Genomic DNA, 25,562 nt, shown 5'->3' with positions numbered 1-25,562 from the left:
TTTGTAGCTCCATTACAAAATGATGTGATTATCCAGCATTAGTGTACAGTCATACAAGTATTACCTAATCAATGAAGTTCAACCACAAAACAGATCTACATCTTTCTCCTCTTTACAAGCTGAAGTCCTGCACACTGAGAAAAGAGAACTTGATGCAGCAAAACCACTCTGTGCACAGACATTTAACTCCATTCAGACATGCCGAGGTTTACTTGTTAGATGACTCACCTTACCATAGCCCTGCAAGGGTTAATGGGTGACAGTGCCTTTTAATGAGAAGATCATTCAGCCAGTTACAAGTAAGGCAGATTTCCGGATGAAGTCACCTACTAACTTCACAGTGAGAAGGGAAAACAAGTGTGATCCAGGAGCTGTTCAGCTTTCCAATAAATGGTGGGATTGCTAAGGGTCCAATGGTGAGGAGCTGGGCGGTGACCAAGGGGTGCCTCCCGGGGAGGAAACTAGTCCCACAGTAGGACAAGAAAGGGGCTTCCTATAAAAGATCATGCTGAGGAACTGGACAGCAAGTCTCACCTACGTTCCAATGTGGAACCTGCATCAGTCTTCTAAAGAACTCCAACAGGATCCTCCTAATTATACACCCAATGCCTCAAGAAGAACTATAATGCACGAGAAGACAATGGAGTCATTTGAAGTCACATCTTCTGAAGCTGCTTAATTGTTCTCCACCGAGAAGGGTGTAAAACGATTAAATCATTTAAATTAGTGATTAAAGTGGTGGATACATCCTCTCCAGCCCAGGTAAATTTATGGTGGATGAAGGTTCAGGTGTAACAACCAGTGATGTTCTGGATCAGAGAGGAATGCATGTGTGGGAATAAGAGGAGCATAATTACAGGAGGTATTTAGGAGTTCCTGAACTCCTCAGCTCTACAGGTGTGCCTGCATTTTGGGAATGCATCTGTAGGTGGAGGAAGTGAGTCTAGCAGGAGATTTCTAGGGCTAAAGTTGTCGCATAAACCGTTATCATCATAATAGGAAATACCCTGAATGCATAAGTTGAGGTTTGTTCTGTGGAGAACAATTCGCGCGTGGAGTTATAGCAGTGAGGGCAGCTTATAGACTTTTTGATGAGTCTTTTTTTATATTATTCATACTTCTATCTTCTTGTTTAGGTCTAAATTGCAATGTTGAAGATGCATGAAGAGTTTTCTCCTTCCTCTGTGTACAGTCTTCTGCTTTCTGTTCTGTGCGCACTTTTGGCCATTTGCCTATTTAAGTGGCTCCAATTCTGGATCTTGCCCAGATGGTTAGAAGCAAATCATCCACCTGGCCCTTTCCCATGGCCCATCATAGGTAATGCTATGCAACTTGGTAGATCTCCTCACTTGGCTTTTATAGAACTAGCTAAAAAGTATGGGGAGATCTTCCAGATTAAGTTGGGGAGCCAGAAAGTGGTGGTGCTAAATGGAGACAAGGTCATCAGACAGGCTCTGCTGCAGAAAGGAGCAGACTTTGCAGGTCGTCCTGGATTTGCCTCCTTCAAGTACGTGTCAGGGGGCAGAAGCCTGGCTTTTGGGCTCTACAATGACAGATGGAAGGCTCATCGCAAAATTGCCCAGTCCACAGTAAGAGCCTTCTCCACTAGTAATCCGGACACTAAGCGGAGACTGGGGCAACATGTCTTGAGTGAGACCCATGATCTGATTAAGGTCTTCTCTGCTCTTGGAGAAGGAGGTAAATACTTTACCCCTGGAGGACATCTCGTGGTGGCCGTGGCTAATGTGATGTGTGCAGTATGCTTTGGCCGGCGCTATAGCCACATGGACTTGGAGTTCCAGGCTCTCCTCAGCAACAATGATAAATTCAGTAAGACAGTAGGTGCAGGAAGCCTGGTAGATGTCATGCCCTGGCTCCAGAGGTTCCCAAACCCTGTCAGAACAATATTTAATGATTTCCAACAAGTCAATAAGGAATTCTACAACTTTGTGCATGGCAAGTTCATGCAGCACCTCAAGTCAGCAGTGTGGGGAGTGACTAGAGATATGATGGACGCTTTTATCCACATCTTAGCAGAAGTGGATGGGAAAAGTTTCATCTTTAGCCAAAATAGAACAGTAAAGAACCAGGAGAAGAATGGTAGCCCAGGGTTTCACCTGCTAGAAACGGATCATATTCCGGCCACAGTCTGTGATATATTTGGGGCCAGCCAAGACACCCTGTCCACAGCTATGCAGTGGCTGATTTTCTTCCTAATCAGGTAAGAGATCCTATCCCTTAACTTTCATACAGCTGTATTTTTAATATTTTTTTAAATTTAATTTATGCACTTATATATTAGGTTGTATATATTAAGCTGTATTAAGTTCTTTCCTGCAGATATAATAAGGTTATGGGGTTTCCATGTTTATAAGTTAATAACTAGGAGTAATAGTTGGATGCTAGGTTATGGGACTTTAAAGTTTACACTTGCTTGGAAAAAATGAGAAGACTTTTTATATTAATGTTTCATTTGGAGAGGATGATTCCATCATTTTCTCCAAATCTGAGTTACTGTTGGGGAAAATTTGAGAATGTGAACTTGAAATGTAGTTGATGTTACTGCTGTAGTATAAGGATCTTGTTTATTACCTGGTAAGTGTTAATGGATCATCTTTACCAGTGATATTTGGTGGTGATGTTTCTTCATGATAAGTAGTTTTTGGTAGGTATATGTTCCAGGTTTATGTAAATAATGCTTAATTACCCTGTAAATGACAAGTTCCTGATATGCTTCTATATTTTCATTTATTATCATTGTCAAAATATTTGTTTGCTTTAAAGGAATAGGAACATTCCTGTTTAAATTCAGCCCCTGCAAACTTGTACATACAAGATCTGCTCTGAGCTGAGAAGTAGATACAATTGTATCCAGTCCAGGCAAGGCTCTGAGAGTTAAACAGTCTGGATTGATACTTTGTGTGATACTTTGTAGCAAACTATTAGGGTACCTGCACACCTTGCATATTACCTGCAGTTTTTCCACATGATTTTTATACAGAAAAAGCGCAGTGTAATACAGTGTCAGCAAAGTGAATGAGATATGCCACATCTCATGTACACCTTACGTCTTTTACATGCGGAAATTGACCTGCCATGATCAATTGTTTGTGCGAATCTGCACCTTACAAAGAGTGGTTTTCCCCACAGACTTCAATGGGGTTGTTAGCTAAAATAGAAAATCTGCAACAAAAAACACATAAAAATGCACAAAAACACACACAAAAACCTTGATAAATAGAACAGATTTACATGTGTTTTTTTAAATGCAGTTTTGGTGTGGATTTCACGTGGATTTTTTGCATACAAATCTGCATTGTGCGCAATCACATTGGTGCAGGTTTAGGCTACATGCACACGACCGTATGCATTTTGTGGTTCACAATTTGCGGATCCGCCAAAAAACACGGAACGGACACGGAAACAAAATACGTTTGTGTGCATGTAGCCTTACAAATAGAAATTCTGCACCAAATTTTCACGTGTCACTTGTGTTGCGGTTTTGCGGTGGATCTCCAATTTTTTATTGCAAAGGGTGAAATCTGCACAATAGAATCGCATAAAGAATTTTCATGCTGCTGCAGATTTCTAAATCCGCACGGCAGGTCAAATTCTGCACAGAAAGAAAAAGCAAAGTGTACATGAGATATGTCTAATCTCATTCACTTAGCTGGTACTGTATTATACAACGTTTTTTCCGAACGAAAATCCGCGCTGAAAAAAGGCACGTAATTCGCAATGTGCACAGGTAGCCTTAGGCCATAAGTGTGGGTGAACGCACATAAGATGCGCACACATTTTTCAGTGTGGATTTATATGCATTTCTGCAGCAGATCTGCAGCAAAATTTTGCTGTTTTGCTGCAGATCTCACCCTTCCATTGAAAAGGGTGAAATCCGCGGCTTAAACCGCAAACATAATTGACATGCTCACAGAGCATTGCCTGGACTAGATACAATTTGTGTCTGTGTCTAATCTGAGAGCAGGATGGGTAATGGTAGGTCCAGGTTTGCAGCCACTAAATTTATTCAAGAACATTCCTATGTACTGACAGTAAACATATATCATAAAAACTATAAGAAATTGAAATATAATAGTATATCCAAAAGAACTAGAGCTTGTCATTTATAAAATGATTAAGCATTCTTATATTTGATTTATTTTTGTGTAGTCTCTGTACATAATGGCTGTCCATATAAACAGTGGATATGGTCTCTAATAAAGAATGTCAAAAATCATGATTTATTGAGATGTCCATAGTGCTTCAAAGTTAAGGTCCATTTTGAGCTACTATGAAGCACGTAGGGTATAGACTTGCAGACGGTTGGCGTATATAACCTTTGTGGGTCTAATGAATCTGCTATGTTGAAAATGAATGTAAAAAAGCTCTGCTTATGGCCCATCTGGAATGGTGTGTGTATATATAGCATGCTCCACAATCTTATCAATAAATCATTTTTATTAGATCCACTTACTGTGCTTTCACAACCTGTTCAGTTTATTGTCAGTCAGTCCATTCCAAGCTTCATCAAAATTCCTTCATTAATGAAACACACTCCATTGATTTTACATCAGAGTAAAATATTAACTAAGCGTCTAGTTCCTGACAGCAGACAGAGCCCTATATGGAATGTATGTGTGGGAATAAGTTGAGCATAATTACAGGAGGTATATGGGAGGTTCTGAACTCAGACAATGCCCTCTATTTAATGAAACCCAGCAAAAAATTATTTTAAGTTTAAAATTTAACATACTTAAGGATCACTAAATTTTGGTAAGACTTGATATGTCATAAAGTCATATCAAAAGATTAAAGGGTATGAGTGCTAATACCCCCATCGATCGCTAGAACGAGGAGAGAGAAGTGTTTGCATATCGCGCTTTCACTCCTCACTGCAGAGGATGGAATTGAGACGGGTCCATAGACCTCTTACTGGGTCGGTGTTGCTCTTTCTCCTGCAGCGACGAGAGAGAGAGAATAATATGCGAATGCTTCTCTTTCCTCGTTGTAGTGATCAGTGGGGGTCTCAGACCCCCACTGAACAAAAACTTTGATATATCTCTATGACATATCAAAAGTTTTATGAAATCTCAGTGATTCTTTAAAATAAACTGTGGTCATTATACAGTTGCAAGAAAAAGTATGTGAACCCTTTGGAATGATATGGATTTCTGCACAAATTGGTCATAAAATGTGATCTGATCTTCATCTAAGTCACAACAATAGACAATCACAGTCTGCTTAAACTAATAACACACAAAGAATTAAATGTTACCATGTTTTTATTGAACACACCATGTAAACATTCACAGTGCAGGTGGAAAAAGTATGTGAACCCTTGGATTTAATAACTGGTTGAACCTCCTTTGGCAGCAATAACTTCAACCAAACATTTCCTGTAGTTGCAGAACAGACGTGCACAACGGTCAGGAGTAATTCTTGACCATTCCTCTTTACAGAACTGTTTCAGTTCAGCAATATTCTTGGGATGTCTGGTGTGAATCGCTTTCTTGAGGTCATGCCACCGAATCTCAATCGGGTTGAGGTCAGGACTCTGACTGGGCCACTCCAGAAGGGGTATTTTCTTCTGTTTAAGCCATTTTGTTGTTGATTTACTTCTATGCTTTGGGTCGTTGTCCTGTTGCAACACCCATCTTCTGTTGTGCTTCAGCTGGTGGACAGATGGCCTTAAGTTCTCCTGCAAAATGTCTTGATAAACTTGGGAAATCATTTTTCCTTCGATGATAGCAATCCGTCCAGGCCCTGACGCAGCAAAGCAGCCCCAAACCATGATGCCCCCACCACCATACTTCACAGTTGGGATGAGGTTTTGATGTTGGTGTGCTGTGCCTCTTTTTCTCCACACATAGTGTTGTCTGTTTCTTCCAAACAACTCAACTTTGGTTTCATCTGTCCACAGAATATTTTGCCAGTACTGCTGTGGAACATCCAGGTGCTCTTGTGCAAACTGTAAATGTGCAGCAATGTTTTTTTTCGACAGCAGTGGCTTCCTCTGTGGTATCCTCCCATGAAATCCATTCTTGTTTAGTGTTTTAAGTATGGTAGATTCGCTAACAGGGATGTTAGCATATGCCAGAGACTTTTGTAAGTCTTTAGCTGACACTCTAGGATTCTTCTTCACCTCATTGAGCAGTTTGCGCTGTGCTCTTGCAGTTATTTTTACAGGACGGCCACTCCTAGGGAGAGTAGCAGCAGTGCTGAACTTTCTCCATTTATAGAAAATTTGTCTTACCGTGGACTGATGAACAGAAAGGCTTTTGGAGATACTTTTATAACCTTTTCCAGCTTTATGCAAGTCAACAATTCTTAATCGTAGGTCTTCTGAGAGCTCTTTTGTGCGAGGCATCATTCACATCAGGCAATGCTTCTTGTGAAAAGCAAACCCAGAACTGGTGTGTGTTTTTTATAGGGCAGGGCAGCTGTAACCAACACCTCCAATCTCATCTCATTGATTGGACTCCAGTTGGCTGACACCTCACTGCAATTAGCTCTTGGAGATGTCATTAGTCTCGGGGTTCACATACTTTTTCCACCTGCACTGTAAATGTTTACATGGTGTGTTCAATAAAACATGGCAACATTTAATTCTTTGTGTGTTATTAGTTTAAGCAGACTGTGATTGTCTATTGTTGTTATATAGATGAAGATCAGATCACATTTTATGACCAATTTGTGCAGAAATCCATATCATTCCAAAGGGTTCACATACTTTTTCTTGCAACTGTATATGAAATATTTCCAAAAAATGAAGACCAGAGTACCCGATGGAAACCCATGCAAACATGGAGAACACACAAATATCAAGGGGAGAAAAACAGAACTGGATCGCACATCCACAATGCTATGCTTAGATCTAATTAACAGCAGGGTTGCATGTGTATCAGCGGGACGGAGGAGGGACTGGGGGCCGGCATCTTGTTTTGTAATGGCAGTGGGGCCTGGTGCAGTAACTGTATTCTACTACACCGGGCCCCGCTCACTGTAGTAATCATATAGGCAATGTTAATTCAACTCCTATCCAGGCTGTAGTGTTACGCTGCCGACTCCCGCCCACTTGCCCGGTCTCCTGCCTGCTATGGAAGTTAGTAGTAAGTACCATACTACAGCCTGGATGGGAGTTGAATTAACATTGCCTATATAATTACTACAGTAAGCGGGGCCCTGTGTAGTAGAATACAGTGACTGCACCAGGCCCCGCTGCCATTACAAAACAAGATGCTGACCCACAAGGACACTGTTATGGGGGGGATCTGTGGATGACACATAGCATAAAATGCTATGTGTCATCCACAGATCCCCCCCCCCCCATAGCAGTGTCATGCCATCCCCAGATGCCCCCATAATGGTCCCATTCCTAGATGCCCCCATAATAGTGCCATCGCCAGATGCCCCTATAACAGTGCCATCCCCAGATGCCCCCATAACAGTGCCATACACAGACCCCCATAACAGTGCATCATCCACAGATCTGCCATAATAGTGTCATCCACAGACCACCATTAGTTCAAAAGCCACCAAAAGCACACCTTTTGGTTAAAAAAAAAAATTCTCTTATTTTTCTCCTCAAAAACCTAGGTGTGTCTTATGGGCCGGTGCGTCTTATAGGGTGAAAAATACGGTATAACAATTCCTTGTTTATCCTATTTTTTATAAAAACAAGTTGAAATTGATTACAGTATAAAAAATTGGAGCTTTAACACCTTGAACCTAATCAATTGAAGCTGGAAGCGGCAGGGGAGAAAAGGGGTAAGTATCTTTTCATATTTTAGCACACTATTTATGGAATCCCAACAAAGGCGCATTTAGACTGCTCAATTGTTGGGCAGATTAATGGTAATAACCATTCTTATAAATGCTCTTTCCCGATAATCTGCTGTTGTAAAGGTACTGCAGATCACCCGATAACCAAGCAAAACACTTGTTCACCAGGTAGAATGATCTTTGCAGTGGTTAACTCAATCTTCATTTCTGGTCAGCAGGTCGTGATGTCTAAAAAGCAATCTGCACTCTTCAGGCTTTGAGTGTCACCACGTAAAGGTCACGGATGTAACATAAATCATGTGGTATTGAGGAGGGTAGAATGTTCTGCTAAACCATCTTTTCAGCTATGCACTGAGGACATTTTACAGTACATAGTGTACTAAAGAGCCTGAGCACATAATCCAGGCTGTAGATGTTGGATGTGTTGTCCAATTATCTAGTCATCCGTTCCACTGTTGTATCTGTTCATCATGTAAATGTGGCACTACAGGAAAATACCCATAATCTGGAATCCAATATTACAGAAAGTTTATCACCTATTTCACTGCATATTTATGCTAATATTTCATTTTGGACTGTCTTCCTGAAGGTTATCTATTGTTACAGGCACTTTTTATGTGCCTTCCTATGACTGATAATTCTGATTATTTGGTAATCCAGATCCTGCCAGGTCAGGATAATGTCAGATTAAAGGAATTTTACAATATACTGTAAATGTAATAACGGGATATTTGGAATTTATTTGGGTATAAATGAAGATGCAGTGGACTGAAAATGCATGAAAACAAGAGCAAACAAAGAGTTTTCTGAATTATTAAACTAATTTCTAAATACCCTATTGCAGAATTTTGAGTTAAGGGGTGGGGGGTAGATTTCATGATTTTTGTATAGTAGCCAGATTAAGGAGTGGCCAAAAGAGGGTGGAACTGGCTCATTAATGTCCATAAGCAGCATGTAATGCTTAATTGACCCTGTGGTGGCGCTGTCAAGTTACAGCTGATCATTAGGGGTCACAACAACTAAACACACCGTGATCAGCGTATTATCAGAGGACCCCTCCAACAAAAAGGAATTGTCCAATGTGGACATTCCCTCTAGTGAAGCAATTCTTACGGGCATTGACTTCACATGTTACTTGTGCCTTTTTTTTTAAAGCATATTGCTCCAAACCTTTGAGGCAGTATTTTTGGTAAATTTGCCATGCTCTATTTTAATGTCAGAGTTAAGGGGTGGGGGGTAGATTTCATGATTTTTCAGAGTTTGCATTCTAATGCATTCTGAATAGAAAAGGGTCCGCTCAGAATGCATCAGTTCAGTCTACTGTACATTCCGCTTTGGAGACGGATGCAGCGTTTTGGTGTCTGTCTGATGAAACTGAGCCAAACGATCCGTTTTCACCGACACAATCTGGCACAATAGAAAACGGATCCGTCCTCCATTGACTTTCAATGGTGTTCAAGACGGATCCGTCTTGGCCATGTTAAAGAAAATACAAACGGATCCGTTCTGACTGGATGCAGACGGTTGTATTATCTGAACGGATCTGTCCATGATGGATCCGCACAAAACGCGAGTGTGAAAGTAGCCTTAGTTGCCCATAGCAACCAATCAGATTCCATCTATCATTTTTCAAAGGAGCTCTGAAAAATGAACGGTAGAATCTGACTGGTTGCTAAGAGCAACTAAGCCAGTTCTACTTTACTCCAGTTTTGATAAATCTCCCCCTAAGTCCTGACCTATCTACTCATCTGCTGAATCACTATAGTCCTCATGTTACCTCCTACTATTGTTATTGGACATCATTCCCTGGCGGTTCCCCAGGATGTGACTGTGTATGGTCCTGGTCCCCATCTTTAATGCAAACATTTGTAATGCATAATAATTTAGAATCTGATATTGACCCCACTGTCTACGTCAAATAAAATTCCAAACTATAAACCATCTTCTATGGGCCTACTGCAGATTCTAAGTGCAATTTTTCTCATTTGTTGACCTACATGAACATTGGCAGTTCCAAAGCTGAAGACAATAGATATCTGAGTTTAGTATGTCTTCTTGTATCTATGTGGTATAGGTTCATACAGAATATTTATTTATGCATATTTATTTCCACTCTATCTCATTCCACACTCCATAGCTGATGTATATTGAAAAAGATGAGGAGCTTGTTGCTGGTGGAGAGAGTCATCCATGAATGTGAACCACTGGCTAGAGCTGGCGTTTTTCGGAGAATGTAGAAGCCTCATGATAGTACTGGAGGTTTTGTTAGTCCTGTTTGAGCTTTTTAGTACCTGATTTCCGCTCTGCCTATAGTTTTCTAGGGCTCCCACACGCGATTCACATGACAGGTTGACAGCAGGGAACACACAAGAGATGAGACTCCATGATGACTGACAGTATGTTGCATTTCTTGAGACATATGTGTTAGAACAGGAGCTGTTGTCAGCTCCTTTTCAGTTCAGGAGTCTGTCTCAGCGCTCTTCAAACAATCCTGCAGATTAGGGGAAGGAGGGTAATTTGAGAAGCATTCTAGTAAAGGAAGTGTTTTCCTCCTCACTCACCCCAAGGTAACAATTTTCCATATATCAATGCTTGTTGTCAACTTTTAAGTTCATGCAGTCATCCTCAGAGACAATAGTCATTATTACAAAGCCAGATAAAAATGAATATGTATGTAAGAGGTTCAGAACTTTTTAGCCAGAGAGTGGTGTACATAGAGTGGTGTACATGGGCGTCCCACTCTAGCATGGTGGAAATAAACAGGCAGACACAGGGATGACTTAGAACAGCAGTTTTACTGGGCTCACATGGGGCAACAAGCATGGCCATTACAACAGTCTCACCAGAGGCTTAACCCCTTAGGGACCCTGCCATTTTTCACCTTAAGGACCAGGCCATTTCTTGCAAATCGGACCAGTGTCATTTTATGTGGTGATAACTTGAAAACACTTTGACTTATCCAGGCCATTCTGAGATTGTTTTTTCGTCACATATTGTACTTCATGACACTTGTAAAATGGAGTCAAAAAAATTCATTTTTATTTATAAAAAAATACTAAATTTGCCAAAAATTTGGAAAAATGAGCAAATTTCCAAGTTTCAATTTCTCTACTTCTATAATACATATTAATACCTTCAAAAATAGTTATTACTTTACATTTCCCATATGTCTTCTTCATGTTAGGATCATTTTGGGAATGACATTTTATTTTTGGGGGACGTTACAAGGCTTAGAAGTTTAAAAGTAAATCTTGAAATTTCTCAGATATTTTCAAAAACCAACTTTTTAAGGACCAGTTCAGGTCTGAAGTCACTTTGTGAAGCTTACATGATAGAATCCACCCAAAAATGACCCCATTCTAGAAACTACACCCCTCGAGGTATTTAAAACTGATTTTTACAGACGTTGTTAACCCTTTAGGTGTTCCACAAGGATTAATGGAAAATAAAGATACAATTTAAAAATTTCACTTTTTGGCAGATTTTTCATTTTAATATTTTTTTCCAGTTATAAAGCAAGGGTTAACAGCCAAACAAAACTCAATATTTATGGCCCTGATTCTGTAGTTTACAGAAACACCCCATATGTGGTCGTAAACTGCTGTACGGGCACACGGCAGGGCGCAGAAGGAAAAGAATGCCTTACGGTTTTTGGAAGGCAGATTTTGCTGGACTGGTTTTTTTGGACACCATGTCCCATTTGAAGCCCCCCTGATGCACCCCTAGAGTAGAAACTCCAAAAAAGTGACCCCATTTTAGAAACTACGGGATAGGGTGGAAGTTTTGTTGGTACTAGTTTAGGGTACATATGATTTTTGGTTGCTCTATATTACACTTTTTGTGAGGCAAGGTAATAAGAAATAGCTTTTTTTAACACCGTTTTTTTTTTGTTATTTACAACATTCATCTGACAGGTTAGATCATGTGGTATTTTTATAGAGCAGGTTGTCACGGACACGGCGATACCTAATATGTATACATTTTTTTATTTCTGTAAGTTTTACACAATGATTTCATTTTTGAAACAAAAAAAATCATGTTTTAGTGTCTCCATAGTCTGAGGGCCATAGTTTTTTCAGTTTTTGGGCGATTATCTTAGGTAGGGTCTCATTTTTTGTGGGATGAGATGACAGTTTGATTGGCACTATTCTGGGGTGCATATGACTTTTTGATCGCTTGCTATTACACTTTTTGTGATGTAAGGTGACAATTCTTTAAAAAATTTAGCACAGTTTTTATTTTTTATTTTTTACGGTGTTCACCTGAGGGGTTAGGTCATGTGATATTTTTATAGAGCCAGTTGATACGGACGTGGTGATACCTAATATGTATCCTTTTTTTATTTATGTAAGTTTTACACAATGATTTCTTTTTGGAAACAAAAAAAATCATGTTTTAGTGTTTCCATAGTCTAAGAGCCATAGTTTTTTCAGTTTTTGGGCGATTATCTTGGGTAGGGTATGATGTTTTCGGGATGAGATGACGGTTTGATTGGCGCTATTTTGGGGTGCATATGATTTTTGATCGCTTGCTATTACACTTTTTGTGATGTAAGGTGACAATTTTTTATTTTATTTAGCACAGTTTTTATTTTTTATTTTTTACGGTGTTCATCTGAGGGGTTAGGTCATGTCATATTCAGGACAGATAGAACGCCATATGCCTCGTGTGGTGAGGCTACGGGATCGGCGCTAGGGTGGCCGTAATTACGGACGCCGCTTGCTCCTTGTCAAATAGGGAGAGCCTCTCCCCCAAAGGGGTGGATACAGCACTCGCCGGCGAATCAGGAGAGCGGTGGACGTGTCAGAAACACTAACCGCCTCCGCTCTCCTCCCCGCCCTCCAAAGCGACGCGATCCTCATTTGAGTGTGAAAACACTCCTATTTATTTACAGGGACCAATCGGCGGTTAGAATCAGTCACACTAGGCAACAGCAGCATCAGAAGTACTGAGGAGCCGCTGATAGATAACCCCAAGGTATATCACACGACTATTAATACTAATCACAGGAGTGCACTACGGTCTCAGGAGTGCACAGGAACGCCCCCTGCATGTAGAAGCGCCGTGTGTGAATAACAGTGCACATCCTAGGTGATGTACCATACATGGAAACACCACTCGCAATATGATGTAAAAAGGTAACTGGTAATGGGATACCCAGAGTGGTCCAGTAGGCCAGGACATAACCTTCATAAGAAGCATGTACGAAATGTGTTCATTCAGACCTCCTGGACGTACAGTTCGTAACCTAAACAAAACATCCATTCTGCCTCCTTCTGTAGTAGTTTCGTATCAAAATCACAACTGGGCGTGCTTCTAATGACTTCAATCCCTTGAAATCTGATCGCCTCAATGTTTCCAGAGTGGCAAATGGAGATATGATGCGCCATAGGGGTATCTGCCTCCTTACGGATATTGTTGAGGTGTTCCCCTATCCTCCGTCTAAACTCCCGTATAGTTTTGCCTACGTACTGGAGGCCACACATATAAGTTGCGAGGTAGATGACCCCTTCTGGTCCTGCAATTGATAAATGACCGGATTTCGAATCTTTGTTGTGTCACAGTACTGATGAAGCTATTCCCCCTTTTTATCACACCGCATGCCACACAACCACTACAAGGGAACGTGCCCTTTGGTTGACGATCGAGGCACGTCCCTGGTTGCGGTGGTTGTAAAAGGCTGTGTACCAAACGGTCTCTCAGACTGCGGCCACGGCGTAAGGTGATGCTTGGGGTTTCACCTACGAGGTGTCCCACATCTGGGTCCGATTTAAGGATACCCTAGAAATGAGTGAGAACCTCCCGTACTTCTCTCTGGGCTTCATCAAATGTGGCAATAATCCGAACTGGGTTTCCATCGCTATCTCTGGTACGTGGTATCAGCAATGTATCGCGATTTACTGTAAGCGAATGCTGGTATGCCTTCGTCAGGACCTGTCGTGGGTACCCCCTGTCAGTAAACCTATTTTGATGGTCCCTAGCCGCTACCTGGTAGTCCACCATCCTAGGTAATCTTAGGTACTGCCCTTTGGGGATACCTTTCTTAAGAGCTACCAGATGGCAACTGTCCCACCGTAGGAGGCTGTTAGTGGCTGTATCCTTCCTGAAGAGGCAGGTGCCTATATTACCTTTAGGGTCCCTGAAGATGTTAAAATCCAAGAAGGTAATGTGGTTTTGATGGATTTCCGACGTGAAATATAGTCCCAAGTCATTCTTATTGAGGTCGGTGACAAAGAGTTTAAAGTCACTCACACTCCCAAACCATAAAATCAACACGTCGTCGATATAGCGTAACCAAAGGCCTATATGTTTGATCCTTCTATTTTCCTCTTCAGTAAACACCACTTTCCGTTCCCACCAGCCCAGGTAGGATGGAAAAGGTCGGTGCGCCTGGGCTCTAGTGTTGAGCACGAATAATCGAATTTCTTTAGCGAATATCGGCACTTCACTAATTCGCGAATATTTCGAATATAGTGCTATAAATTCGATATTTCGAATATTCTTTTTTTTTTTTTTATTGTTATATTTTTTTCTTTCCCACTTCCCAAAAGTAGTTCTTACCTGTCCTTAGGATTCCTGGCTTCCTGGCTGCTCCAGTCAGTGCCCGTTGCCGCTTCTGCCGACTTCCGTGCTCATGGAGCGTCCCTATCACCATGGGAACGTTTCCATACTAGAATGTACTGTCGGATTTGAGAATTACGTTGAAATCGCAATTCGATTAATTCAAGTTATAATAATCGAATTGCGATTTCAGCTTGGACCTGGTTTACTATGGTTGGCTTGGTAGAATTAGCGAATATGACGAATGTATTCGTCATATTCTTCAAAACAAAGATAACGAAGTATTCTCCATTTTCGTTTTAGCTCCATATTCGTCAACTTCGTTAATTCTAGCAATCAAATAGGAAAGTTGACTCTAGGGACAGCTGTGTTTAATTCGCTATGCGATTATATTACTTTGCTTTTTTTTATAAATGGAATAATTATAATACTTGATAATTATTATAATTATTCTATTTATAAAAAAAATAAAATAATAATATATATAATTGCATAGCGAATTAAACACAGCTGTCTCTATAGTCAACTTTCCTATTTGATTGCTAGAATTAGCGATGTTGACGAATAGGTAGCTAAAACGAAGATGGAGAATACTTCGTTATCTTCGTTTTGAGGAATATGATAAATACATTCGTCATCTTCGCTAATTCTAGATATCAAACCAATAGAAAAGTAGCCTTAAGTTACAATCGCAATACGCGATTATTTAAATCGCATATTAATCGCAATAACTAGAATAATAACGAATATTCGATTTCGACGAATATGAAACGAATATTCTATCGAATATTCGCGAATTTCATCGAAATCGAATATGGCACCTGCCGCTCATCACTACTGGGCTCCCCGTGGCCACTCCCCTGAGCTGGTGGAACAGGCGGCCATCAAACAGAAACACATTATGTTCCAGAATGAACTGCAGTAACTCCAATATAAACTTGTGCTGCCACATATGCAAACCCCTTTCTTGTAAAAAAGCCCCTACAGCTCCACACCCATTATGTTGGGGTATGGAGCTGTAGAGCGCCTCAACATCCAGGCTAGCCAGAAAGGTCTTTTCATCAATGTGAATACCCTCCAGTTTTTTTATCACATCTGTGGTGTCTCACACGTAGGACGGGAGAGCCAACACAAAGGGACGTAAGATCTTATCTACGTATATACTGATACCCTGTGTTAGGCTCCCTACCCCAGAGACAATGGGTCTAGCCTTCAGTGGGGTCCGCCCCTTGTGGACCTTCGGTAAACTGTAAAAACAGGGGACCACTGGATGTTTCGGGAGCAGAAAGGAAAATTCGGTCTTAGTGATAAGCCTGTCATCTAGTGATTTGGTAAGGATACCTTTTTACATCATATTGCAAGTGGCGTTACAATGTATGGTACATCACCTAGGATGTGCACTGTTATTCACTACGGCACTTCTACATGCAGGGGGCGTTCCTGTGCACTCCTGAGACCGTAGTGCACTCCTGTGATTAGTATTAATAGTCGTGTGATATACCTCAGAGTTATCTATTAGCGGCTCCTCAGTACTGACGCTGCTGTTGCCTGGTGTGACTGATTCTAACCGCCGATTGGTCCCTGTAAATAAATGGGAGTGTTTTCACACTCTAATGAGGATCGCGTCGCTTTGTAGGGCGGGGAGGAGAGCGGAGGGGGTCAGTGTCTCTGACATGTCCACCGCTCTCTTGATTCGCCGGCGAGTGCTGTATCTGCCCCTTAGGGGAAGGGGCTCCCCCTATTTGACAAGCGGCAAACGGCGTCCGTAATTACGGCCACCCTAGCACCGATGCCGTAGCCTCACCACACAAGGCATACGGCGTTCTATGTGTTTGTCTGTCCTTAACCCTAACTACCAAGCTCCTGATGAGCCTACAGGGCGAAACTTAGAGCAGGATAGAGGGTATAGGTTCAGCGCTACCCCTTTATGGGGACATAGGGTAGTTTAGCCGCCATGCTAATTATGCCAGACAATTATACTGTTCAACGTCAGAGGCACTGAGGGGACTGTATAGCATTAGTGGGGAGGCTAATATCTGGTCAACCGCCTGCAGCAGATCCTGGCCTTGTAGTCTATAGCAGTCTGGCATTCGGTTAGTCTGAACTGATAGTGACTGGTAACATTATGTGAATACACTGCGCTACAGCAGCCTCTTTAAGTTGTTACCGATTCCTATATATTATTGAGTGTAGTGCGTGAACCAGTGGCGCACACTCTGGGGTATATTCCTCTAGGCAGCCAATAATCGCGTTGCTGTAACGCAAGGGACCCTGTGGGGGTTTTGTTTGCTTGTTCGTACAGTTCAGATTTTTTGTTTCTTTGTTTACATTGAGGTAGGGCTCGCACACCCTCCCCCTATATTTTAACGTATACCTAATACATTTTGAGGTTTTCATTTCTCTACGTTTCCACCAACTCTGATTAAGGTTTTCTGATGTAGCTCCAACATACTCTCAGGGCCGGTGCAAGGATTTTTGTCAACACAAGCGAATCTACATTTTGGCGCCCCCCCTCCCCCCCATCATTTCACATTTCTGCCCCTCATGATTCATGTCCATTTCTTGCCTCCCCCCATCATTCACATTTCTGCCCCTCATGATTCATGTCCATTTCTTGCCCCCCCATGTGCTAATATCATAGTGCCATCCTCTCCTCCTGCCCCCTAATGTGCCAGTATCAAGTGCCTCTCTCTCCCCCCCCTCCATGTGCCAGTATCATGGCGCCAATAGCCCCCCCCCGGGAGTAAAGTAACAGTCCGGTATTTAAAAAAAACAAACACTTTTATACTTACCTCCATGTCAGCGATGCGATGCAGGCCTCTTCCTCCTTCTGTGTTCCAACCAGCCTCTAGTGTTGAAGATTTGATGCTCATGTTCCTATTTAGCCTGTCTTTCAGAAAATTTACAGAGCCAACGGCACGCAGCTGACAGGCTGTGAGCTACGAGACCCTGGTGTATTTGTATTTAAATCTCATTTAGCATGTCTTTCAGAAAAGTTTCTCCTGGGATTCGAACTCACAACCTTTCACATCAGAGGCAAGGCATTTACCCACACGGCTATAAGAGCTGTTTAGCCAGTTACTTAAAAAAAATATATATAAGACTTCTACTGTAGATAACTTTGATACCTAGTGTACAACCATACACATGACAGCTGCCCCAGTTCACTGTGTGTGGATGTAGCAGAGCTGGGTGTGTTGGGGCAGCTGTCATGTGTATGGATGTACACTAAGTATCAAAGTTACCTACAGTAGAAGTCTTTTTTTTTTTCAAGTAACTGGCTATACAGCTATCATAGCTGTGTGGGTAAATGCCTTGCCTCTGATGTGTAAAGGTTGTGAGTTTGAATCCCAGGAGAAACTTTTCTGAAAGACATGCTATATGAGATTTAAATACACCAGGGTCTCGTAGCTCACAGCTGCGTGCCGTTCGCTCTGTTACTGAGGAGGGGGCGGCCCGCTGCGGGGCAAGTGTAAGTTAGCAAGTTAATTGTTTGCCGCCCTCAAGCAGCCGCTTGGGCTGCCTTATGAAAGAGCCGGCCCTGCATACTCTACAGCAGGGATCAGCAACCTCTGGCACTCCAGCTGTTCTGAAACTACAAGTCTAAGAATCTTCCATTCACTTCTATGGGAGTTAGAAGAACAGCCGAGCATGTTGCATGCTAGGAGTTGTAGGTTCACAGCAGCTGGAGTGCCGAAGGTTGCTGATCCTTGCACTACAGCACTGTATACAGGTTATCATCACACACAGCAGTCCCTCTTCCCAATGGGGCTCATCTATTTTCTTTATCTTAAAGGTTAACTGTCATGTTTTCATCAAAAAATCGATTTTAGCATAATTATGCATACAGCAATCCTTACGTTTTCCTTGAGTTTTCCCCTTAGTTATGGCTGTTAAAACATTTACAATATGAGGACCTTCTCAAGATGGCTCCTCTGCCAGTTCTCTGAGGCCAAAACTGCTTTCCCTCACTTCCCATACACACTTGCTGTAGTCAGCTCCCTGCCAGCCAATTAGATTGGATTACTGAGAGACACCCCTCCTTACTCTGAAGCCAAATGTAGGACACAAAAGGGAAGACAGACAAGCCCTAGCAACAGTCTTTTAAGGGAGCAGTGGAAAGGGACAGAGGACATTAATGAAAGCTGTTATTACAAGGTAATTACAGATCTTTTAACAATCATTGACAGACTAACTCAGGTATACATGCCTAGCTCTAATAAACTAGCAAATAAAAAAAAATGACAGTTGCCCTTTAAACCTATGCCAGGGCCCATTTCATTGGAAGTCAATATTGACAAGAACAGTAAAGAAGTGTAACTTTGTGTAGAGCGAATGATATGTGGGTAACTGCTGGATACAAGTTTGGTACATGTACTGTAAGTCTTAAGATGTCATATTTGAACCTGAAAGGAATTTGCAGGATTTAGAAGGAGAGGAATGTGAGAATATGAATGGTTCAACTATAAATCTGAAAGATTTTTAGCTGCGATAACATAATATGTCTCCATATTCAGAGGTGTATTTATTGAGTGTATAGCTGCTTTCTGTCACAGATTGCATGACTTGTAGAGGAGAATGGGTGGACTTTCTGTACAGCTTATGTATACTTCACGCCCTCTCAGGAAGCGTGCTTTGACATAAGCACATGTAGTACTCAACTTTATGTTGACTTTAGAGTAGAAGTGGCATTTTTACTGCCAGAGGCTGAATTGCTTCTGGTCTGCCTGAGCAAGTCTCTCTCTGTTCAAAGAAATCCAGCCACACACCTTGTGAAACAGATAAACTACAAGGAACCCTTTTTCCATGCTAAACGCACATTATACAACACAGTGTATAATTGATTGCGTTTCATGTCATGAGTTCAAAAGACAAGAGGAACATAAACACTGCCATAAATTATAATTAAAGGGGAAGATGAGCTTTTTCCATTAAGTCATATTTTTAAAGATCTATGATGCTTAGGTAGGCTACTGGCTCTCCATAAAGAGACCAGTCCTGTATGGAGATTTACTGGAAGGGGAGACTTATTGACAGTGCTCCATTGAAACACAATATGCTAAGAGGAAAGATAACCATCTCACTAGTTCCACCTTGTGGAAGTGGCTCCCTGTAAGTAAAAATTTGACCTTTTTAGCAACAAGGAGAAATAGCCAAGCATCCATCTGTAGACAGCTGTTTTGGGGTGCTTGATGTGGCACAATCCTCAGCCTTGGCATGGTCACATCAAGAGAGATGCACTGCTGAACCACTCCCCCTGGTGACACGACCGCATCCTTAGTAACAGGATGCAATGCTCTGTTTCTCCCTGCAGAGGGTGTGTTCTGGGGCAGATAGCAGGGGGCTAATTGCTTCTCTATTACTGTGTACTAGTGTTTCTGACTAATAGAGCGCCGAGTCATTGACCTATCAGGTTCTGATCCGACTCGGTGCTCGATTTAAATCCATTCCTGGCCATAGACCAGCGCCAGTGATAGTCTTATTTGGCTGACTATCTAGATTCCTTTTTCCCAGTTCCTGCATTTGTGTACTGATTCCTCTGTACTTTTGACCCCAGCTTGTCTTCTGACCACTCTCTATCTCACATGTTTGGTACTGTGTAGCCTGTCTGGTCTCTGATCTCAGCTTGTCTTCTCACCATTCTCTGTCTCTCGTTTAGGACCATGTAGCCCTTCTGGTTCGGACCCATTGCCGTACGACTCTGCTTTTGTGTTTGTTGTCTGTTGGTGTTTGTCCATCTCTGCACTTATTTAGAGTAGGGATCGTCGCCCATTTGCAGTTCTGCCACGTAGGGCTTATACTGTAAGTAGGTAGGGAAAGTGGGCTGTGTCCTAGGTTAGGGCTCACTGTCCTTGTCTGTCCCTAACTACAGGCGTTACACTGTTCTATGCCAGAAACTGACATAGAAACCATCATATATTTCCACCAGTGCCTGGAAAATGCATCAAATATTGTACAGTGACACACCATATTTAAGAAGGGCTTATGCCATTTTCAATTTTGTTATGCAACTTCTATGACACATTTTAAAAATGATACAAAAATATCATATTTGATATTGACTTGTGCCAATTAGGCCTCATGCACATGACCGTTGTTGTGTTCCGTTCCGCAAAATGGGGTTCCATTGTTCCGTGATCGGTTTCCGTTTTTGTTTCCTTGTGTCTTCCTTTATTTTTGGAGGACCACCAGACATAAAGGAAGGCAAAAAAAAGTCTAAGACAGGTTTGCCATACAAATGAAAGGAATAAAACGGACGCGGACGACAATCTTGTGTGCCTCTGCGTTTTTTAGCGGTCCCATTGACTTGAATGGGTCCGCGAACCGTTTTTCGCAGACAAGAATAGGACAGGTTATATTTTTTGGGCGGACTGGAACCACGGATCACGGACGCGGATGGCAAACAGTGCACTATTCGCATTTTCAACGGCTCCATAAAAATGAATGGGTCCGCATCTGAAACGCTAAAATCGGCGGAACGGACGTGGAGACAAACAACGGTCGTGTGCATGAGGCCTTATTGTGTTATTCTTATGATACTATGAACTCAACATAAAATGTTGTATTTGTTTAATGAAGAAATTATTTACTTATCTTGCGCTCAGAATTTCCGCCAGTTGCTACGGGAAACAGTCAACAGCCTGTTGACAGGCTCTTAAAAGCTTAGCTTAGAGTTCATATAGTGATACTGCCTTTTAGGGTATCTTTTGCTTCAGATTCTGTACAGTGTAAAGATTGTACTTTCCAGAATACATACCACAACTTCATGTTGACAATTGACAATAGCTGGGTCTTACACATTAGATAAAACTAAATTTCATCGTGATCATAAATCTAATGTGTATAGTGGCCTCCCAATCATCTCCTCATGGCAAATGTCGAGAAAAGATGAATCAAGTGTAAAGCCAGCTACTGGGCTATACTGCATGATGTACACAGTACAAGATATGCTACTGTGAAAAAGTTAAGATACCATATAAAATAATTCATTAAATATTTTACATAGGGTGTTTTTTTCACTTTAATAAGGCAAACCAGTTGGACAGTTACTGAGATTTTCTATTATACTCAAATTTTATCATTATGGATAATTAACTATACCTTTTAGAAGGGAAGTGGTCAACTTCTAACTAATGATATTTGATTATATTCCCTTATACAGATACCCAGAGATTCAGAAGAAGATGCAGTATGAAGTGGATAAGGTCATTGGAAGAGATCGCTTACCCGGTGTTGACGATCAGTCCAGTTTACCATACATCATGGCATTTCTTTATGAATTAATGCGATTTAGTAGCTTTGTCCCTGTCACCATTCCTCATGCAACCACAAAGGACACCAATCTCATGGGTTACAATATTCCTCAAAACACTGTGGTATTTGTCAATCAGTGGTCAGTCAATCATGATTCCTTAAAATGGTCAAATCCAGAAGAATTTGACCCATCGAGATTCCTGGATGATAAGGGATTTCTCAATAAAGACACGGTGAGCAATGTGATGATATTCTCAGTAGGTAAGAGAAGATGTATAGGGGAAGAGCTATCAAAGATGCAGCTGTTTCTCTTTGCATCCATTTTGGCTCATCAGTGTACATTTACTGCCCACCCTGGAGAAAATCTGAACATAGAATGTGACTATGGATTGAGCATCAAGCCTAAGCCATTTATCATCAGTATGAGCCTTCGGGATGGTAATATGGACCTACTGAATAATACAGTCCAAAAAATGAAGACAGAAAATTAAAATGATACAGATGTCTTTTACACATTTTATAGCTGGGAACACTATTGAGCAATGAATTGCCAAAACAATAGTGGTGGACATATATTACTATACATAATATGTATCCAAAATGTTAAGAATGCCATGGATGGTTACTGCTGTTTTATGTCATATTGAGTTCCGTTATCTGAAAGTCTGCCCTCAAAAATGAGACTTTGGCCTTTAGCAAATACTAAGGGGGAGATTTATCAAAACTGATTTAAAGGAAAACTGGCTTAGTTGCCCATAACAAGCAGTCAGATTCTACCTTTCTGGTAATAAGTCAAAAGATTGTTATAGTCAGGGGTAAAATCACTTGTGGCTAACTGTAGACTTCAGAACCATTCAGCATAATAACATCAAAAATGGTAAAGTTGTCTTTGGTGGTAAGTGAAGTAATGTTCAACAATGAACACAATCAGCTAATATATAAACCCAGGCTGTACGTCAGCCTCTGGGAGGTTCTCACACTGTATTTCTGTTTTTCTTATGACAGATGTTCAAAATGTATGATCATAGCCCTGTAGGCTTGAAGTATCCATCAAACAACGTGATCCTCAGGATCCACTCTCCAATTATACACAACATGTAAACTTTATTGCTGTTGATACACATAAATACAGTATGATATGCTCACTATGGTCTTTTAGGTTATTTGTTCATCAAGCCATAAAGAATACACCCAAGCAGGGGTGGACCAGCCATAGATCCTACAGGGAAATTTCCCAGTGGGCCGCCCAAGGGCTCCTCACGACGGTACATAGCGATCTGATGCTCTCAGCATTAATAAATGCTATGAGCCTCTGGTACTTATGCACCTGGCTGGAAGAAGAAAGTGCCCTCCTGCATTCATTTGTATTGCCATCCTCAGTGCTGCACTTGGTTCTGCTGGGGCAGTATTTTGTGCTGCACTATATTATTGCTGGCCCCGCCTAGTTATGTTGGCCCTGACTACTTATATTGGTCCTGCCTTCTGTCAATTTGAACCCGTCATGGGTCCCCTTTTTGTTTTGATTTTTTCTTCTGCTGGACATATACAGTAGGTCTAGGATACAGCATATCCAGCATCCATATTTTGTGGGTTTTTATTTTATCCACTTGTTTCATCTGTGTAAAATAAAGTATTTTTTTCCCTCAGTAAATCCTGAAAATCCACACCAAAATCCACAATAAAATCTGCGTGCTCTGCATTGCAACTAATAACATCTGCAGGGGGAAAAAATAGGGCACATGATGGAATTGAAAATCGTCAGCATGTCTAAAATTTCCAGCTGAATTTTTACACCGTTAATGAATGGGATACGGTACTTTGTTCTGGATCTTCAGTGCAGATTCATCAACTGAAATTCCAGAACAAATACTCATTGTTCAAATTCACCCTCAGGATATGGTCCCCCAAAATTGGGGTCTACATGTAGACTGCTAATTGGGTGCATGATTTTGCCAGTAATACCGCAGTTTTACCTGCAAAACCATGCATCTATCCATCATGTTAATAGCTATGGTGGTAAAATGGTGGGATTACCATTAAAATTGCATGGATGAAAACTACTAATTTGAAGACTGCACCCACTGCATGTGGGTATGGTTTTGTATGCAGCTGCCGCTATATGGACCTTACTACGCTTACTTTTGTAAAAATGATATTTTCCCTTGTGCATTTAAAGACCTCACTTATAAATATTTAAATTATCTCACTATATACACATTACTTTGGATGGGTATGGAGGGTATGGACATGTTTAAATTTTTTGTTGCTCCAATGCATCCAGAGCATGCATACAATTGTTGGAGATTTCAACAAAGACTATCTGCCAAGGGTCTTCATTTTATATGCATTGGAGCAATTATTTTGTGCTTACTGAATGTTATTGAATAGAAAGTGATGGTATAGTCTAAAAGCAGTAGCAGTAGAAACATGCAAGACATTAGAGAAGGCTCAGAAAATTCAGACGAGAGAAGGAAGGGAATGTGTAAAACCTGCCATGAATTAGTAATACTCCATTTTTCATCTAAACATTATGGGGGACATTTATTGAGACAGGCATTTTCCACACCAGTATTAAGTCCCTCTGCACTGCTGGAGGTAATGCTAAAGTTATGAAGAGGCGCAGGCCTCTACATAAGTTTGGCGCGTCATCCAGTAGGCCGTGCAACAGACTTAACTGTATGCCAGCTCTCTTGCCAGCATTTAGACTATTTTCACGCCAAAAAACAGCCAAAGATGAGCCGGGCCTGCCTGCCTAGCCGCCAACCCACCCACGGCACATTGCCTTTTCTCACCACTCTGAATACTGTCTTGAAGGGAAAAATGTCGCAAAATTTTAGAGCACAAATGGCAAGTGACCAAATTTTTGACCTATTTAGATTAGTAAAACTCCCCCTATATTTTACAAGTCATGAAATGCAAACATCAAAAACAAATATATGGCTATAATGGTTAAGAAATATATGGAATGTTTGAGTACAGTTCCTACTTGTAGACCTATATCTTTGTGTAGAATTTGATTGATTGAATGAATCAATAACACCTAACTGCTCACAATGGGGCACATTTATTAAGATCAGCGTTTTAGACATCGGTCTTAATAAAGCCCTAAGCTGGAGGTGAATCCACCAAAGTTATGAAGAGAAGCGCTAGCCTCTCCGTAACTTCAGCACATCTGCTTCCTAGCTGTCTTACATTTAGACCTTTTCTACGCCTGAAACAGGTGTAGAAAATGGCAAATGAGACCTGGTATGAGCGGGGTTAAGTCACAGATAGCGGCACAACTGTTAGTTGTGCCGCCATCTGCGCCTGAAATACACCTAATTAGACGTATTTCAGTATAATAAATGACCCCCAATGTCTTCATCAGCCAGCCCTTTCTGAACTTAGCATACGTCTGTGAATCTCATGTTGTTATATTTAGGTCTACATTAGATCATATATTTGTAAGACATGTAAACGTTTATATATTTTATATATATATATATTTTTTATTTTTTTTGTGTTAAAATAGTCCACTTCTTTCTGTCAACTTCTTCAGTTTTCTCAAACACTAGATTATATTTTGGATTTTTATGTTTATTGTATAAATACCAGTAAATATATTATATGTTAGAATAACCTAGTCACTTTAACTGGTCATGCACATTAGATAAATTTTGACTGAACCTACTGATTTTTGCACGGAATCCCAACTGTTCCCAGATGGCTAATGTTCGAGGAAAAAAGTGTTGGGTATTTGGATTTCAAATGCTCAATCCTTTTCTTTTCAGGGAGATAAGTTGATTCCAGGGTTTTCTGGCAGCATCTTTCTCTCTTTTCATGACATATGCATGCAGTTCTTGTATTTGTAGGATCAGGAGAGATATACTATATGGACAAAAGTATTGGGATACATCTCTTAATCATTGAAGACAGGTGTTTCATTCAGCCCCATTGTCATAGGAGAATAAAATTCAGCTCCTGGT

General features: G+C 41.1%; 1 protein-coding gene across 1 annotated transcript; it reads left to right on the top strand.

The window, feature by feature from the left end:
• The first annotated feature begins 629 nt into the window (after positions 1-629).
• Positions 630-22,743, top strand: LOC120998783 (cytochrome P450 1B1). The gene is made up of 3 exons (XM_040429614.1): positions 630-762; positions 1,137-2,221; positions 21,506-22,743. Exons 2-3 carry the CDS (start codon positions 1,149-1,151, stop codon positions 22,086-22,088), a joined length of 1,656 nt encoding a protein of 551 aa, XP_040285548.1. The 5' UTR covers positions 630-762; positions 1,137-1,148; the 3' UTR covers positions 22,089-22,743.
• The last annotated feature ends 2,819 nt before the right edge of the window (positions 22,744-25,562 follow it).

Source organism: Bufo bufo, chromosome 4 (genome assembly GCF_905171765.1).
Source record: "Bufo bufo chromosome 4, aBufBuf1.1, whole genome shotgun sequence".
NCBI lineage: Eukaryota > Metazoa > Chordata > Amphibia > Anura > Bufonidae > Bufo > Bufo bufo.
This window is presented reverse-complemented; position numbering and strand designations above follow the sequence as displayed.